General features: G+C 46.9%; 1 protein-coding gene across 1 annotated transcript in view; it reads right to left on the reverse strand.

The window, feature by feature from the left end:
- The window catches only part of BSN (bassoon presynaptic cytomatrix protein), a 178,297-nt gene extending 164,353 nt beyond the window's left edge, over nt 1-13,944 (reverse strand). The window contains exon 1 of the mRNA XM_069966489.1: nt 13,691-13,944. Coding sequence (XP_069822590.1) covers nt 13,691-13,857 — 167 coding nt within the window. The 5' untranslated portion in view covers nt 13,858-13,944. The remainder of the gene's footprint in view (nt 1-13,690) is intronic.
- Between the last annotated feature and the right edge of the window lie 3,057 nt (nt 13,945-17,001).

Raw genomic sequence — 17,001 nt, forward strand, 5'->3', positions numbered from 1 at the left:
CCAAGGCCCACAGCTGGGGGACCCTACAACCCCACCCTGTTCTCTCACAAGTCTTCAGACAAAACTCAGCCTTTGGCTTCTTCTTCTTCATTGTTAATGGCCAATTCATTTCCACAACTTTCACATATTGATTAATTATGTGGATTTCTGCAATCAGCTAGAGTCTACCATCGTCAGATTGCTCCAAGGGAATGTAATCAGCTTTGAGGAGCAGCTTTGGCTGATGATCGTGGTTATGTCGTATGTGAGGATAATTCGCCGTGGAGAACAACTGTTTCTCCAAAGAACAGCTTCTGACTGGGAAATTCAGTAATGAAATCAGCTCTGCGGTGCCTAAAAGCTGCCATCGCTTTTAAGAAGAGTCTACTTTTTATGGATGCTCTTATACTTACAGGTTTTGCTCAGGTTATGAGATGCAGTTTGGAGCTAAAATCAGGAAAGGATAAAAAAGAAAAAAAGAGAAAAAAAGAGAAGTGGTGTTTGTCTTTAATGCTCTACATTATGATCCACGCCTAGTTTTGGCTTCATTAACTGCATCACAAAACATGAACAAAAGCTGATCAAAACCTGAAAGCGGAAGAGCGCCCTTAGGGAGGCTGGAGAAGCAGCTGAAAGCAAGCAGCCCTCATCTCACCCTAATTCTGCAGCATGGGAAATCCATCTCCAGGGGCCTATCACACAACCAGGTTACCCGGAGAGATTCAGGACAGCCAGTCACTGTCCACCCTTCCCCCAGATTTAAGAAGGGAGCAGAAAAACTGCTCAGTGCCTTTGCTAAGACTCTAACCTGAACATGAAGCAGAGGGATCTTTTCATCACTGTTCTCCTTTATGGTAAAATATAACCTGTAATATATGTCTATAGGTTCCAGGCTTCTGTGTGGCCCAGGGCTTATTGTATTCAGCCTCTGAGGACAAGTAATGTGAGATTTCCCAATCCTTAAAGGAGTATTTCCATCTCACCATCACACCAATCCCAAGAATGGAGACACATTTGTCCCTGTTAATCTTTAATAAAAAGAACACAGTCCTGCGTATCCATTGCGGCCTGTGCTCCAATTAACGTTTCTAAGTTCAACCATCGAAAACATTTGGTGGCCCGAAAGAAGATGGATAGAGAACAGGCCTGTCAGGTGGATTGATTGTGGGACAATTGCGTCTCTGTTCTCGTCAAAGGTGCAGAACCCCATAGCAAGCTGAGATGGGAATACCCCTTAAAGACCTCTAATGTTACCTAAATCTAACCAACACCAGGATCCTGTCCACTGTCAAGCTGCTCCACGCTAAAATGTGATCCACGGAGAAGACTGTCATTCTAGACTAGTTTAGAAAGCGAGAGTCCGTGGAGCCTCAGTTACGAGTCTCAAAACACGGGATAGCCAGATATCTCTAGCCTGTAGCCAACGGGGTGCCTCCATGATGGGGAGAGCACCACACCACCCTGATAGATAACCCCTTAAGTCCCACTCGGTTGCGAGTATTGGAACATAGACAGGGAAACAACAGGGTGGCCCCTTTTGTCAATGTCTAACTCAAGGTGCGAGTATTGCGATCATGACAAGGGCTTGCAAAGGCAGGCTTCCACCCACAGACAGCCGTTTCGGGGTTTTTGCCCCTCGTCAGTGTGGGGTAGGATTCTGGCTAGTTGGGGCAATGAAAAATTAACCAACAAAACACAGTAATCACTGAACTCAAGGAGAACAGCGAAAAAAATTCCAATGAAGTACTCAATCAAGAGTCTCCACTGATGCCCCCAAAAATTTAAAAAAAATTTAAATTTTTGGGGGCATCAGTGGAGACTCTTGATTGAGTACTTCATTGGAATTTTTTTCGCTGTTCTCCTTGAGTTCAGTGATTACTGTGTTTTGTTGGTTAATTTTTCATTGCCCCAACTAGCCAGAATCCTACCCCACACTGACGAGGGGCAAAAACCCCGAAACGGCTGTCTGTGGGTGGAAGCCTGCCTTTGCAAGCCCTTGTCATGATCGCAATACTCGCACCTTGAGTTAGACATTGACAAAAGGGGCCACCCTGTTGTTTCCCTGTCTATGTTCCAATACTCGCAACCGAGTGGGACTTAAGGGGTTATCTATCAGGGTGGTGTGGTGCTCTCCCCATCATGGAGGCACCCCGTTGGCTACAGGCTAGAGATATCTGGCTATCCCGTGTTTTGAGACTCGTAACTGAGGCTCCACGGACTCTTGTTTTGCATATTGAAATTTTTGGGGGCATCAGTGGAGACTCTTGATTGAGTACTTCATTGGAATTTTTTTCGCTGTTCTCCTTGAGTTCAGTGATTACTGTGTTTTGTTGGTTAATTTTTCATTGCCCCAACTAGCCAGAATCCTACCCCACACTGACGAGGGGCAAAAACCCCGAAACGGCTGTCTGTGGGTGGAAGCCTGCCTTTGCAAGCCCTTGTCATGATCGCAATACTCGCACCTTGAGTTAGACATTGACAAAAGGGGCCACCCTGTTGTTTCCCTGTCTATGTTCCAATACTCGCAACCGAGTGGGACTTAAGGGGTTATCTATCAGGGTGGTGTGGTGCTCTCCCCATCATGGAGGCACCCCGTTGGCTACAGGCTAGAGATATCTGGCTATCCCGTGTTTTGAGACTCGTAACTGAGGCTCCACGGACTCTTGTTTTGCATATTGAAATTTTTGGGGGCATCAGTGGAGACTCTTGATTGAGTACTTCATTGGAATTTTTTTCGCTGTTCTCCTTGAGTTCAGTGATTACTGTGTTTTGTTGGTTAGTTTAGAAAGCGACATTGTTCTGATCCTGGCAACTTGTATTTATAAACTTGTTCTTTGAGATGTACATTCACCTCTTAATTATATAATGTAAAGATTTAGAAACATCCTGATCTATACATGCACAATTCTACTGCTACACTGTGCATGAAATTACACCATAAAATAAATTTTTAATTCACAAATGAAAACAATGGCGCTTCTGTCTGGCTGTGCTAAGAGCCTACCATCTTTGGACTCATTCAAAGAAAAGTTCTGCAGTCTGGTGAAAAGTACTGGGTAGTTTTTACAACATTAAGGGTACAAACCAACACACCGTATACGCAGCAGATACGCAGCAGATACGCAACAAATACGCAAAAAATACGCAACAAATATGCAGCAGATTTGATGGTGAAGATTTGATGCTGTGTTCAGTTATTTAGATCTAATCTGCGTATTTGCTGCGTATCGCAGTAGTAAATACGCTGCATATACGGTGTGTGGGTTTATACCCTAATGGTAAAGATTCCTTTATAACCGGCTACAGCAAAGCACCTTTCTGATTTTCACTGTTGACTATTGTACAAAACTACAGATTTGTGTTCTTTTACAGGAAAGAAAAAAATGAGCCTGCAACATTTCTGTCTTTTGCATCATGTTATAACAGAAAATATAAATGTAAAAGAACAAAACAAATTGCATAAAACCATTAACTTTCAAAAGGTGGCAAAGCCATAGGATGCCCCAAAACGGACTCTCTCCAGTTACAGCAGTGAAGTCTAAAACTTTTACACTCTAAAGTACAACTGATGACCCCCCCTAACATGAGTCTGTAACTGTGCCCCTTGGTGACCAGTCAGAGCGGCCTTAGGGGGATGATTAGATGCTCACATGTGGAGGAGTGCTGACCTGATGCTAATACTAGGGAAAGGCTTCAACTCATCTTACCACCAAAACCTGCTACATACATGTGCCCTGCCCTCAGTCTTGTAACATGTTATGAAACCTGCTGAGATTAACCTTACACATACATGACCAGCATATTACACGCATGACTTTGTCCTGGGTGTAGTCATGAGGCAACAGCTCCTTCTCCTCAATCCTCCACTATCCATCTCTAGCATCTAACCACCCTTCTCATTCTGCTCAATCCTCCACTATCCATCTCTAGCATCTAACCACCCTGCTCCTTCTTCTCAATCCTCCACTATCCATCTCTAGCATCTAACCACCCTTCTCATTCTGCTCAATCCTCCACTATCCATCTCTAGCATCCAACCACCCTGCTCCTTCTCCTCAATCCTCCACTATCCATCTCTAGCATCCAACCACCCTGCTCCTTCTGTTCAATCCTCCACTATCCATCTCTAGCATCCAACCACCCTGCTCCTTCTCCTCAATCCTCCACTATCCATCTCTAGCATCCAACCACCCTGCTCCTTCTCCTCAATCCTCCACTATCCATCTCTAGCATCCAACCACCCTGCTCCTTCTCCTCAATCCTCCACTATCCATCTCTAGCATCTAACCACCCTTCTCATTCTGCTCAATCCTCCACTATCCATCTCTAGCATCTAACCACCCTGCTAATTCTGCTCAATCCTCCACTATCCATCTCTAGCATTCAACCACCCTGCTCCTTCTCCTCAATCCTCCACTATCCATCTCTAGCATCCAACCACCCTGCTCCTTCTGTTCAATCCTCCACTATCCATCTCTAGCATTCAACCACCCTGCTCCTTCTCCTCAATCCTCCACTATCCATCTCTAGCATCCAACCACCCTGCTCCTTCTGTTCAATCCTCCACTATCCATCTCTAGCATTCAACCACCCTGCTCCTTCTCCTCAATCCTCCACTATCCATCTCTAGCATCCAACCACCCTGCTCCTTCTGCTCAATCCTCCACTATCCATCTCTAGCATTCACCCTCCCTGTTCCTCCTCCTCATTCCTCCACTATCCATCCCCAACACCCACCATCTTCTCCATTATTCATCCTCCTCAATTCTCTACTATAAGCTCCAACATTCCCACTCTCTTCTCTTCATCATCATTCATTATTTCTACACTATCTAGATCCTAAATCAACTTTCCCAACTACTTCTCCTTTGGCCTCCTCATTCTTCTATTATCCAGTTCCAGAATCCATGTCCCCTGCTCTTTTTTCTTGACTATCTAGTTATTGCAGCACCTACCTACCCTACTCCCCTTCTTTCTCCTCCAATATCCAGCTTCAACACCCACCCTCCAGCTACAGAATACACCTTCCTTTCTCCTTCTATTCATTCTTCCTCAATCCAGCTCAACCATTCAGCCGCCCTACTCCTTCTCATTCAACTATCAAGTTTCAGTATCCAACCTTTCTGCTCCTCCTACTCATTCTCACACTACTGCGGGACCCCACCTTCTCCTGCTTATTCCTCTATTATTAAGTTCTAGTATCTCCCTTCGCCGATCCTCCTTTTCCTTATTTTTTTCCCTATCCATGACATATAAGGCCATCCACAACCTGTCCTCTCCATATATATCTGACTTGATATCATCCCTCACGCAACCTCCAATCTTCCAAACACCTCCGTTTGTGCTCTCCCCTTGTCTGTACCTCACAACACACAACCGCCTCCAAGATTTTGGCTGAGCTTCCTCACTACTCTGGAAATTTCTACCCTGACACATCCAGCTCCCATCCACCATCAAGACCTTCAAAAGTAACCTGAAAACATATCTCTTTTAACTAGACTACAACCTATAATAATTGTGCACCACACTTTGACTAGCTGCCCCTTTACCTTCTGTCTCCCTCCCCTTAACTTTGTAGGTTGTAAGTCCTCATGGGCAGGGTCCTCTATCCCTATGTACCAGTCTGCCATTTACTTTATACTGTACATGTACCATGTTTTAATTTTATAATATTCTGTTTGTTAACACTTATCACATGTATAGTGCTCTGAGATTAAGAGTGCTTTAAAAATAAATAATAATATCCAGCTCCAGCATCCACCCTCCCATCTCCTACTTCTACTTGTTCTTCAATTATACCTTCCCCTTTCCCATCTCCTTCTCTTCCACTATCCAACTCCAGTATCCATCCACCCTTTCTGCTGCTGATATTCCTACTCATTCCTCCACTATACAGCTCCAACATCCACCCTCTCTGCTCCTTCTTCTAACTCCACTACCCAACATGTCATTCCTCCACTATTCAGCCAAAGCATCTTTCTTCCTGCGCTTGTTCCTTATTGTTCCCTTATCAAAAATTTGCATCCACTTTTACTTTTATTAATTCCTTAACTATCTTGCATCCATCTTACCTGCTGATCCTGCTCATTCCTACACTACTTAACTCCAACAACTGCCCTCACTGCTCCTCTTCCTCCTCCTCTTTCCTCCATGCCCCAGCATTTATTTTCCTTGCCCTTCCTCATTTCTATAGGCTCCAGCATTCCCTCTTCTAGCTCCTCCTCCTTATTCCTTCACTACCTTGCTCCAGCATCCATCCTCCCACCCACTACCCCTCTTCATTCTTCTACTATCCTTTTCCATCATCTTTCCTGCCTCATTACTTTACTATCCAGCTTCAGCATCTGCCCTCCATACTACTTCTACTCATTCATCCACTATCTAGCTGCAACCGATAGCTGCTCCTCCTCATTCTTCCACTATCCCATTCCAGCATTCTCTTCTTCCTTCTCCTTTCTCTGCTATCAAGTGTCTTTATCCACTATCCATCTCCAGCATCCACCATCCCTGCTCCTCCTGCCTTTTCATCCACTATCCATCTCCACATCTACCATCCCTGCTCTTCCTGCCTTTTCATTCCCTATCCATCTCCAGCATCCAACATCCCTGTCTCTCCTTATGTCTTTCCCCCACTATCCATCTCCGGCATCCACCATCCCTGCCTCTCCTTATATCTATCCTTCACTATGCAGCTCTAGCATCCACCATCCCTGTCTCTCCTTATCTCTTACCCCCACTATCCATCTCCAGCATCCACCATCCCTGTCTCTCCTTATCTCTTACCCCCACTATCCATCTCCAGCATCCACCATCCCTGTCTCTCCTTATATCTTTCCCTCTCTATGCAGCTCCAGCATCCACCATCCCTGTCTCTCCTTATCTCTTTCCCTCACTATCCATCTGCGGCATCCACCATCCCTGTCTCTCCTTATCTCTTTCCCTCACTATCCATCTCCAGCATCCACCATCCCTATCTCTCCTTATCTCTTACCCCCACTATCCATCTCCAGCATCCACCATCCCTGTATCTCCTTATCTCTTTCCCTAACTATGCAGCTCCAGCATCCACCATCCCTGTCTTTCCTTATCTCTTTCCCTAACTATCCAGCTCTAGCATTAATCCTCCTTGCTCCTCCTGTTTATTCATCCAATATCCACCTTCACAATGCACCATTGTTGCTCCTCTTTTTCTTTACTATCCACCTCCAGCATCCACTCTCCCTGCTCCTCATATTCCTTATGCTCCAATATCAAGCTCCAGCATCCACCCTCCAATATTCTGCTCCAGCATCCACCCTCTCTGTTCCCTCACTAATGCACTGATATACACAGTACAGCGGCAGTGCCTATGACAATATCCTTACACGCTGGTCTCTATTCCTCCAGAATCTGCATCTCCCATTTATTTCCAGGTGTGCAGAAGATGTGGCTGCACTGACAGTCTAATATCACACATCAGGCATTGGTGCCATGTAAAACCAACAGAGTCCAGAACATTCACAGAGACTGCATGAAAAGCTCCATCCTGACAACCCGTCACCGCTACAACAAACACCATCAGCAGGCAGGAATATAGATTCCCCTTCAGCTCATTCTCATATTTTCCAAATTCCCTCAATAGGAAAAAGAGCTGGAGAGACATGATGCAGGAAAACATACAGAATACCCCCCGGGGAGGGTATCACGTGCAAAACAATATCTCCTGAGCACGAGTGGCACAGCAATGATGACAAGAACTACGTGAAATCGCTGCATCGCAAACATCACAGGCCACAGCCTCAAGACCCTCACACCAGACAGCAAGCAACCAATCAAATCCTCTGCAACAAAGCCTCTGCATCCACCCCATCCAGCTCTGTGAAGCATCCATGGAGGGAAAGTAAAAGAACATGGAAACCAGGATTACAGTGCAACAAAGATAGACACCAAAGGAAAAAAGGACACTCAACTGGACAGGGGAACAAAGATGGAGGCGAGGAGGGAAACTAGGATGGAGGCATGGGGGAACATCAGAACAATGGTCGGGGGTATATGAATATAGGTCTGGAGAGTGGAACAAGAGTGGAGGTTGAGAAGGACAAGTATGGAGGACTGGGAGTGGATGGAGAGCAGGAGGGAAATATGGATGGAGCTAGTTAGCATAAGGATGCAGGTCAGGTGGAGAGACAATAACGAAGACCACAAAAACAATATGGAGGACAGGGGATGAACAGGGATAGAGAGCAAGGGGAAAAGGATGAAGGACTGCGGGAAACAGAAAAAGATTCAAAGGAGAACAATAATAGAGGCCAGGGAAAAACTAAAATGGAAGACTAGGGAGGAACAGGGATTAAGGCAGAAGGAATAAGGATGAGGATGAGAGACGATATATATATATAGTATGAGGCACACACACACCGGGAACTGTATTTGTAGACTACAAATTTACACTAGGGGCTATGTGGTTATAAATATACATGTGGCACATACATGGTAGGCCCCATGATTATATACAGTACACACCTAGAAAGGGGCACTGCTATTCTACATACCGTGGGGACACAGTGATTCTATATCCATATCCATAGGGCACACACATATACAGCAGACACTATTATACTATATAGATAGATATGGTACACACATACATGGGGGACATTGTGATAACATATGTGTGGTGCACATATATACCAATCACACAGCTATATATATGGGGTGCACACATATACCAATCACACAGCTATATATATGGGGTGCACACATATACCAATCACACAGCTATATACATGGGGTGCACACATATACCAATCACACAGCTATATATATATGGGGTACACATATAACAATCACACAGCTATATATATGGGGTACACACATATACCAATCACACAGCTATATATATGGGGTGCACACATATACCAATCACACAGCTATATATATGGGGTGCACACATATACCAATCACACAGCTATATATATGGGGTGCACACATATACCAATCACACAGCTATATATATGGGGTGCACACATATACCAATCACACAGCTATATACATGGGGTGCACACATATACCAATCACACAGCTATATATATGGGGTACACATATAACAATCACACAGCTATATATATGGGGTGCACACATATACCAATCACACAGCTATATATATATGGGGTACACATATAACAATCACACAGCTATACATATGGGGTACACACATATACCAATCACACAGCTATATATATGGGGTGCACATATACCAATTATACAACTATATATATGGGGTACACACATATACCAATCACACAGCTATATATATGGGGTGCACACATATACCAATCACACAGCTATATATATGGGGTGCACACATATACCAATCACACAGCTATATATATATGGGGTACACATATACCAATCACACAGCTATATATATGGGGTGCACACATATACCAATCACACAGCTATATATATGGGGTGCACATATACCAATTATACAACTATATATATGGGGTACACACATATACCAATCACACAGCTATATATATGGGGTGCACACATATACCAATCACACAGCTATATATATGGGGTACACATATACCAATCACACAGCTATACATATGGGGTACACACATATACCAATCACACAGCTATATATATGGGGTGCACACATATACCAATCACACAGCTATATATATGGGGTGCACATATACCAATCACACAGCTATATATATGGGGTACACACATATACCAATCACACAGCTATATATATGGGGTGCACATATACCAATCACACAGCTATATATATGGGGTGCACATATACCAATTATACAACTATATATATGGGGTACACACATATACCAATCACACAGCTATATATATGGGGTGCACATATACCAATCACACAGCTATATATATGGGGTGCACATATACCAATCACACAGCTATATATATGGGGTGCACACATATATACGAATTACACACACACACACACACACACACACATATATATATATATATATATATATATATATATATATATATTGCACACATACATTGTGCACAATCACATTGCGATTACATATATGGGGTACACACACATACCAATTACACAGCTATATACACATGGGATACACACATATACAAGGCACACAGTTATATACACATGGGGTACACACATATACAAGGCACACAGTTATATACACATGGGGTACACACATACCAATTACACAGCTATATACACATGGGATACACACATATACAAGGCACACAGTTATATACACATGGGGTACACACATACCAATTACACAGCTATATACACATGGGATACACACATATACAAGGCACACAGTTATATACACATGGGATACACACATATACAAGGCACACAGTTATATACACATGGGGTACACACATACCAATTACACAGCTATATACACATGGGGTACACACATATACAGGGCACACAGTTATATACACATGGGGTACATACATACCAATTACACAGCTTTTTATACAAGGGATACAAAGATATACAGGGCACACAGTTACATACATAACATTACATACATAACATACAGTTATTTATATGGGGTACATACATATATGGGGAGCATGGGGAGGCTAGATGGACCCAGTGGTCTTTTTCTGCTGACAATCTTCTATGTTTCTATTATATATACACCTGACCGCTCTGGGGCCCCCCATACACATAGGTAAGACAGCCCATGGAAGCCTCATTACACAAAAAGAATCATGTGGCATCTATGGGGCCCCTCATACACGAAGAAAGTCATGTGACAGTTCTTGGGCCCCACAAAGTACACAGGAGCAGTCATTTCACAGCATTTAAGCCCTTCAAACAGGGAGAACACATTGAGGGCTCTGGGGGCCCCTTACACACACAAGGAGAAATATGTGACCACTCTGGGGCCCTCATACACAGGAGAGTCATGTGACCGCTCTGGGGCCCCTCATACACAGGAGAATCATGTGACCGCTCTGGGCCCCCTCATACACAGGAGAGTCATGTGACCACTCTGGGGCTCCTCATACACAGGAGAGTCATGTGACCACTCTGGGGCTCCTCATACACAGGAGAGTCATGTGACCGCTCTGGGGCTCCTCATACACAGGAGAGTCATGTGACCGCTCTCGGGCTCATCATACACAGGAGAGTCATGTGACCGCTCTGGGGCCCCTCATACACAGGAGAATCATGTGACCGCTCTGGGGCTCCTCATACACAGGAGAATCATGAGACCGCTCTGGGGCCCCTCATACACAGGAGAATCATGAGACCGCTCTGGGGCCCTCATACACAGGAGAATCATGTGACAGTTCTGGGGCCCCTCATACACAGGAGAATCATGTGACAGTTCTGGGGACCCTCATACACAGGAGAGTCATGTGACAGTTCTGGGGACCCTCATACACAGGAGAGTCATGTGACAGTTCTGGGCCCCTCATACACAGGAGAGTCATGTGACTGCTCTGGGGCCCCCTCATACACAGGAGAGTCATTTTACCACTCTGGGGCCCCTCATACACAGGAGAATCATGTGACCCCTCTGGGGCTCCTCATACACAGGAGAGTCATGTGACCGCTCTGGGGCTCCTCATACACAGGAGAGTCATGTGACCGCTCTCGGGCTCATCATACACAGGAGAGTCATGTGACCGCTCTGGGGCCCCTCATACACAGGAGAATCATGTGACAGTTCTGGGCCCCTCATACACAGGAGAGTCATGTGACTGCTCTGGGGCCCCCTCATACACAGGAGAGTCATGTTACCACTCTGGGGCCCCTCATACACAGGAGAATCATGTGACCGCTCTGGGGCCCTCAGACACAGGAGAGTCATGTGACAGTTCTGGGCCCCTCATACACAGGAGAGTCATGTGACCGCTCTGGAGCCCCTCAGACACAGGAGAGTCATGTGACCGCTCTGGGGCCCCTCATACACAGGAGAATCATGTGACCGCTCTGGGGCCCCTCAGACACAGGAGAATCATGTGACTGCTCTGGGGCCCTCATACACAGGAGAATCATGTGACCGCTCTGGGGCCCCTCAGACACAGGAGAGTCATGTGACAGTTCTGGGCCCCTCATACACAGGAGAGTCATGTGACTGCTCTGGGGCCCCCTCATACACAGGAGAGTCATGTTACCACTCTGGGGCCCCTCATACACAGGAGAATCATGTGACCGCTCTGGGGCCCCTCAGACACAGGAGAATCATGTGACTGCTCTGGGGCCCTCATACACAGGAGAATCATGTGACCGCTCTGGGGCCCCTCAGACACAGGAGAGTCATGTGACCGCTCTGGGGCCCCTCATACACAGGAGAATCATGTGACCGCTCTGGGGCCCCTCATACACAGGAGAGTCATGTGACCGCTCTGGGGCTCCTCATACACAGGAGAATCATGAGACCGCTCTGGGGCCCCTCATACACAGGAGAATCATGAGACCGCTCTGGGGCCCTCATACACAGGAGAATCATGTGACAGTTCTAGGGCCCCTCATACACAGGAGAATCATGTGACAGTTCTGGGGACCCTCATACACAGGAGAGTCATGTGACAGTTCTGGGGACCCTCATACACAGGAGAGTCATGTGACAGTTCTGGGCCCCTCATACACAGGAGAGTCATGTGACTGCTCTGGGGCCCCCTCATACACAGGAGAGTCATGTTACCACTCTGGGGCCCCTCATACACAGGAGAATCATGTGACCACTCTGGGGCTCCTCATACACAGGAGAGTCATGTGACCGCTCTGGGGCTCCTCATACACAGGAGAGTCATGTGACCGCTCTGGGGCCCCTCATACACAGGAGAATCATGTGACAGTTCTGGGCCCCTCATACACAGGAGAGTCATGTGACTGCTCTGGGGCCCCTCATACACAGGAGAATCATGTGACCGCTCTGGGCCCCTCATACACAGGAGAATCATGTGACCGCTCTGGGGCCCTCAGACACAGGAGAGTCATGTGACAGTTCTGGGCCCCTCATACACAGGAGAGTCATGTGACCGCTCTGGAGCCCCTCAGACACAGGAGAGTCATGTGACCGCTCTGGGGCCCCTCATACACAGGAGAATCATGTGACCGCTCTGGGGCCCCTCAGACACAGGAGAATCATGTGACTGCTCTGGGGCCCTCATACACAGGAGAATCATGTGACCGCTCTGGGGCCCCTCAGACACAGGAGAGTCATGTGACCGCTCTGGGGCCCCTCAGACACAGGAGAATCATGTGACCGCTCTGGGGCCCCTCAGACACACGGTGAGTTATGTGACAGCTCGGGGGTCCCCGCCTCCCATACACAGAAGAGTCATGTGACCGCTCTGGGGCCCCTCATACACAGGAGAGTCCTGTGACCGCTCTGGGGCCCCTCAGACACAGGAGAATCATGTGACCGCTCTGGGGCCCTCATACACAGGAGAATCATGTGACCGCTCTGGGGCCCCTCAGACACAGGAGAATCATGTGACCGCTCTGGGGCCCCTCAGACACAGGAGAGTCATGTGACCGCTCTGGGGCCCCTCAGACACAGGAGAGTCATGTGACCGCTCTGGGGCCCCTCAGACACAGGAGAGTCATGTGACCGCTCTGGGGCCCCTCAGACACACGGTGAGTTATGTGACAGCTCGGGGGTCCCCGCCTCCCATACACAGGTAGATGCCCCTCACATCCCCTCCCTCACGTCCCCCCTCTCCCCCCATCTCTCACCTGACTTCCCCGAGCCGGGCTCCTGCAGAGGAGGCTGCGGCGCTGCTGCTGGGCCCGGGGAGCTGTCCACCTCGGCTTGGTGCTGAAGCTCCGGGCCCGGGGCTGGGAAGAGGCTGGCCGGCTCCCCCTCCGCCCTCGCCAGCCTCCAGGCTGGCCTCATTCCCCATGCCGCGCTCTGTGTGCGGGGAGAAGGCCTGCGGGAACCGGAGCAACGAGCAGCGGAGGACTCAGCGTCACTGCCCGAAACGGTCCTCCGCCATCCCGGCCCTGCGCGTCCACGTCCGGTCACATGTTGGCGCCGGGAACGCGCCTCCCTTACTGCCAGAAGCCGGGAGGAGGAGGGAGAGAGAGAATGGAGGAAATGGAAGACAGGGGCCATGAAATAGAGAGGGAGAGGGGGCCCCAAACAGAGAAGACAGAGCCCAGATAGCGGGGAACCCGGAGGAGGGCGGGGGATACAGGGGGAGGGGGAGAGAGGAGCCCTGAGGTGCAGAGAGATGGGGTCTACAGATGGAATGGGGGCTGAGAAGCTGGGCCACAAGATAGGAAGGACCATAGAAGGGGGCAAATAGACTGGGAATCCTGAGAGAGAGAGAGAACTAAATATATAAAAATATGACTTGCTTGAACCATGAAGGGTGGTAAAAGTAAAGTCCTGAGGTAAAGAGAAAGGTGGCCCTAAGAAAGAGAGAGAGAAGGGAGGTTATACAGGAGAGGGGGGGGGGATGAGAAACAGAGACATGGAAGGGGGGAACCTAGAAATAGGAGCAGGTAAAATAGAGAAGATAGAGATGGGCTCCCACTATTGAGAGATGAGGTCTAAAGATAGAGAGGGGGGGGGGGGGTAGAGAAAGAGAGAGTTTGGAAGTCATATGGTAACCCTAAGAACCCTGAGAGAGAGAACCTTGTGATAGACAATGGCAGCTCAAGATAGAAAGAGAAGGGAACCCTGGGGTAGAGGGAGTGTAGTGTCCTATGAGAGCTTTGAGATCATAGAGGGGAGATGGAGAGGAAGAAGGGTGGCCCAGGAAGGAAAAATGGGGTTCTGTTGTAGAGATGAAGAGACAGGGCCCTAAAACAGTGTGGGGAGGCACAAGAGTGAGAGGCAGAAGGAACCTGAGAAAAAGGAGAGGTAGTTGGGCCCTTAGATGAAGACAGTGGCCCTCAGACAAGAGAGAGAGGAGAAGAGACTGACATAAATGGGAAGGGCTAAGAGGTAGATAGAGGAGAGATACATGAAAGATATGAGTGACTATGTGTATGGGGTCATAGAAATGAATGGGTCCTTATTCTGTCCGCATGTGCAGGTCCACAAATGCGGACAGAATAAGACAGATGTTAGCACAGCAAGTATTGGAAAGAATATTAACACTACATATTGGTTGGATCTATCTGAAAAAATGGACAATAAATCTCTGCCTCCTCCAATATTTATATTTATATTTTTTCTCCCCTCAATATGTGGTTGGGTAGCCTAGGGGATTTCTAACTGTTCAGCAATATATTAATGATGTCAGTGTTATTCATTGTGTCCATTTTTATTTTGTTTCATGCATCGGGCTTTAGGGTACGTTCACACATACAGGATCGGCAGCAGAGTTGGTGCAGATTTGAACTTGCAGATTCAAAGCAAATCTGCAGCTTCAAATCTGCACCATCAAATCTGCTGCAGATTCTGTACATGTGAAGCTACCCTTATACAGAAAACTTAAAGGGGTAGTTCAGCAAAAAATGTTTTCTTTCAAATCAACTGGTGCCAGAAAGTGCCTGAGATTTGTAATTTACTTCTTTTTAAAAATCTCAAGTCTTCTGGTACTTATCAGCTGCTGTATGCGCTGCAGGAATGGTGTATTTTCTCCAGTCTAACAAAGTGCTCTGTGCTGCCACCTCTGTCCGTGTCAGGAACTGTCCAGAGCAGTATAATCATCAATAAACTTGGGTTCATCGTTTCCTACTGTGCTAGCCACATTATTTTAGGTTGCACATCGAATAGTGTCAGACAACCAGACCTAACTTAGGTTATTACTAGGGATGAGCGAACCGTTACGAACCAGATTCGTTACGAACTTTGGAAAAAGTTCAGTTCGGCACCGAACTTTGAGAAAGTTTGTTACGAATTTGGTAAAAATAACAACGGCGGCGCAAAATTCTACTTTTTTCACAAAATAGACCAGGATACAAAGGATTATTACTCCTATAATTCCTTGTATCTTGGTTTTCTGTGAATATCAAGATGTGTTCCATCACCCCTGTTAGGGTGAGACCTTAAATTAGTCTCCTCAGATACACCTGGGTGCTGCCTAATCAAAAATGCAATGTGACAGCTGTCTGTAAGTATTAACCAAGACACATGAAAGCAACTTCAATTTTCAAGCTTATCAAATTTATTAAGTGAAAATCAGTTCATAGCTTTAAAATCAGGTTAAAAAAATAGAAGAACCCCGTTTAGCCACAACAACAAAAAGTAAAAAAAAAAAAAAGTCCCATTACTGTCCGAGAAACAAAAAAAGTCTAGTAAAAAGTCCCATCACTGTCCGAGAAAAAAAAAGTCCCATCGGCTGTCCCATCACTGCACAGTTGTGTAGAAAAATGTTGGTGACTCTTAGGGATCCTTGGTGTCCAAGACCGTGCACCCCAGTGCTGATGTCTGGTCCTTTAATTATGGGCAACATTCCCCCAGAAGACCACCAGAAAGTTATCCCATTCTTGCCATTGTCACCTCCCCGGTGCTTTAGGGGGCCAGTTTTGCATAAGTTCTGCGTCCACCAGCTTGCAACCATCCACCGCTTTGACTGCAGTCCAACCTGCCCCGGTGTCTTACCAACGATGTCAGGCCCAGCGCTCTCAGGCTGTCCTCCATTTGGTGAGCCTGGGTGAACGGAGCCACAGTGGGCAGGAGCTCCTCCGGACCATCAGGGAGGAGAAGGAAATATATGAATGGCTGACCCCAGGACAACTAATGGTGGAAAGTGATGTAGCCCACAAAGGGAGGAACCTTTTCTCTGCAGTGCAGCAGGGAGTCATACACTTTGTATGGCACATGTGATAAACCTCATAGTGCACAGGTTCATAGTGTTCAGGTGTGGTGAACAACATCATCAGTGAGGATTCCCAGGCCACCACTCCAAGGCTGAACATCCTCCTCCTCCTCCTCCTCCTCCTCCTCCTCCGTCAATAGTCTGTTCTCAACCATACTGGCCTGGGTGCAATCAGGCACTGCCTCCTCCTCCTCAAATAGTCTGTTCACAATCATACTGGGCTGGGTGCAATCAAGTGGTGCCGCCTCCTCCAATAGTCTCTTTTCAACCATA

This window comes from Dendropsophus ebraccatus, chromosome 4 (genome assembly GCF_027789765.1).
Source record: "Dendropsophus ebraccatus isolate aDenEbr1 chromosome 4, aDenEbr1.pat, whole genome shotgun sequence".
In the NCBI taxonomy this organism is placed as follows: domain Eukaryota; kingdom Metazoa; phylum Chordata; class Amphibia; order Anura; family Hylidae; genus Dendropsophus; species Dendropsophus ebraccatus.